Source organism: Beta vulgaris, chromosome 8 (assembly GCF_026745355.1).
Source record: "Beta vulgaris subsp. vulgaris cultivar EL10 chromosome 8, EL10.2, whole genome shotgun sequence".
Lineage (NCBI taxonomy): Eukaryota > Viridiplantae > Streptophyta > Magnoliopsida > Caryophyllales > Amaranthaceae > Beta > Beta vulgaris.
The window spans coordinates 28,766,188-28,768,330 of NC_079209.1; the positions used below are offsets into that span (position 1 = coordinate 28,766,188).

The window sequence follows — 2,143 nt, forward strand, 5'->3', positions numbered from 1 at the left end:
AACACCACCTTCTGGATCTCACAATCGATGTTGGCCTTATAAAGACTCAACCAGTTCATTCCAAGAATCACATCCAGGTCTCCTAAATTGAATTCTATTTGGTCATACAGGAAGACACATCCTCCTATCTTCAAAGGCAGGTTTTTAAACAACTTGGTGCACTTTATGATTTCTCCAGTAGGAATACTAATAGACAAGTCAATTACTTCAAAGTCTACTAATCCCATACTCTTTACAACGGATGACGATATAAAAGAATATGTTACCCCCGAATCAAATGATGTTTTAACAAGGACTGAGTTAATAGAAAAATTACCAGAAACTACATCGGCAGATTTCTCAGCTTCCTTTCGACTCATCATATACATCTTTCCCGCAGGCTTATTCTGGTTGGGGTTCTCACCTGCCATCTTGCTATAGCTTCCTTGATTCTTTTGTTGTCCCCTAGGCTTAGAACCTTGGTTTCCAGACTGGTTGGATCTTGACCTGATTACTATTCCTTTGACCATTCAGGTCTTTACCATGCTTAGAATAGCACTCATACTCCCTATGACCCTTCTTCTGGCAGTAGTTACAAGTCACTGGTTCCCCCTTACAATCCTTCCCATGATGGTTTTTATCACAGAACTTATAGTGATGCACTCTCTCAGGTCTACCCTTGTTCCGGTTATCCTGGTTGTTTCTCCCTTGGAAATTCCCATTACTATTCCGGTTTTTTTTTAAATTCCCTTGGCTTCCTCCAATATTAACATCCTTTCTCTTTTCACCTACTACCCCATTTCTCTTATCCCTCCTGGTCTGTAACCCATAAATATGAGATGCTCTCCCATACACCACATCTAGGGACGTAAAGGTCTCACCTCCTAATCCCAGTTGGATCTCTTCAGTTAAGCCTTGCTCGAACCTCTGGGCCATGAGTTCCTTAGTGGGTACAACCTAAGGTGCAAATCTAGACAGGGCTATAAATTTTCCATAGTACTCAAAGATGGTCATACTACCCATCCTCGAGTTAATGAATTCTTGGGCTTTCTGCTTCCTCATAAAGGCAGGGTAAAACTTCCCTCTCAAGGTAAACAAAAATGCTTCCCAATTGAATCCTTCAGCAGCACTCAACCTAGCACCATTTTCCCTCCACCATAGGTCAACCTCATCCTTTAGGTACAACACAGCCTGACCTACTCTCATATTACTAGGGCAGTTCACTACCTCAAATAGTTTTTCGAACTCCCTAATCCAATTCTCTAAGAAGGCCGGGTCAGATTGCCCCTTAAAGTAGGGTGGTTTAACTTTAGCTAATCTTTCGAACATCTCTCCAGCAGTCTCAGGACGCTCCACCCTCTCTTGAGTCAATTTCTCTGCCAAAAGGCGAATAGTAGCAGCTAAATCGGTATTGTTGGCCATTCTACTCCGGGACCTGAAAGTAATATAACTCTACTTTAGGTTCCAGTATTACTTATGTGTTCATCTAATAAGGCAATATTTGATTTAATCATTGAAGATCACATCAACAAACAATTTTTCACTAGTTTCAACATGGAATGTTCTCTAACAATCACATACTCATTCACGAAAAATATATCCACCTCAATATGCAAGTAGGAACAAGCAAGTAAGAATATAATCACATAATGAAAATTTAAATTGAAAAAAAATATATTCTCATCACGTGCCTAGAATAAATTCTTACTCACTTAAATATAAATTAGATAATAACTTTTATTCATCCATAAAGGGTATTTAATAAAAAGAATGTCATAATATTATATTTTCCTAGAATAATAATTCTATAAATCTTCTCTATCACTGTTGGTCAAACATCCAACATTATTTTATGATAAAACTAGTATACTATATATTATTAACCAGACACATAAAATAAATCTAAGGTACTACATTGCTAGTCCTATCCTTAGCTTCTTGATACTGATCAGGCATAAATGTTGCATCATCAGCTTCCTCTTTTTCCACATCCTCATCATAATCAATGTACCTCATTTGCCTTTTGGATCTTCTAATGGGTCGAGTATCCTCATCCTCTTCAGGTTTGGTTTCAGTTTCAGTTTCATACCTGAAACAAGCATGATAAATGTCTTCCCTAGTTTTACACCTAGCATTGTCAAGTTCAATTATAACCTCGTCATCA

General features: G+C 38.0%; 1 protein-coding gene across 1 annotated transcript; it reads right to left on the reverse strand.

Annotated features, from left to right (window-relative positions):
* Positions 1 to 936: 936 nt before the first annotated feature.
* On the reverse strand, positions 937 to 1,401 carry LOC104901197 (uncharacterized). Its single transcript, XM_010688747.1, has one exon. It carries the CDS (start codon positions 1,399 to 1,401, stop codon positions 937 to 939), a length of 465 nt encoding a protein of 154 aa, XP_010687049.1.
* Positions 1,402 to 2,143: the final 742 nt, after the last annotated feature.

Bases quoted from the DNA above. Each gene is read 5' to 3' on its own strand.
- LOC104901197 (XM_010688747.1), bottom strand. From the start codon at position 1,401: ATGGCCAACAATACCGATTTAGCTGCTACTATTCGCCTTTTGGCAGAG.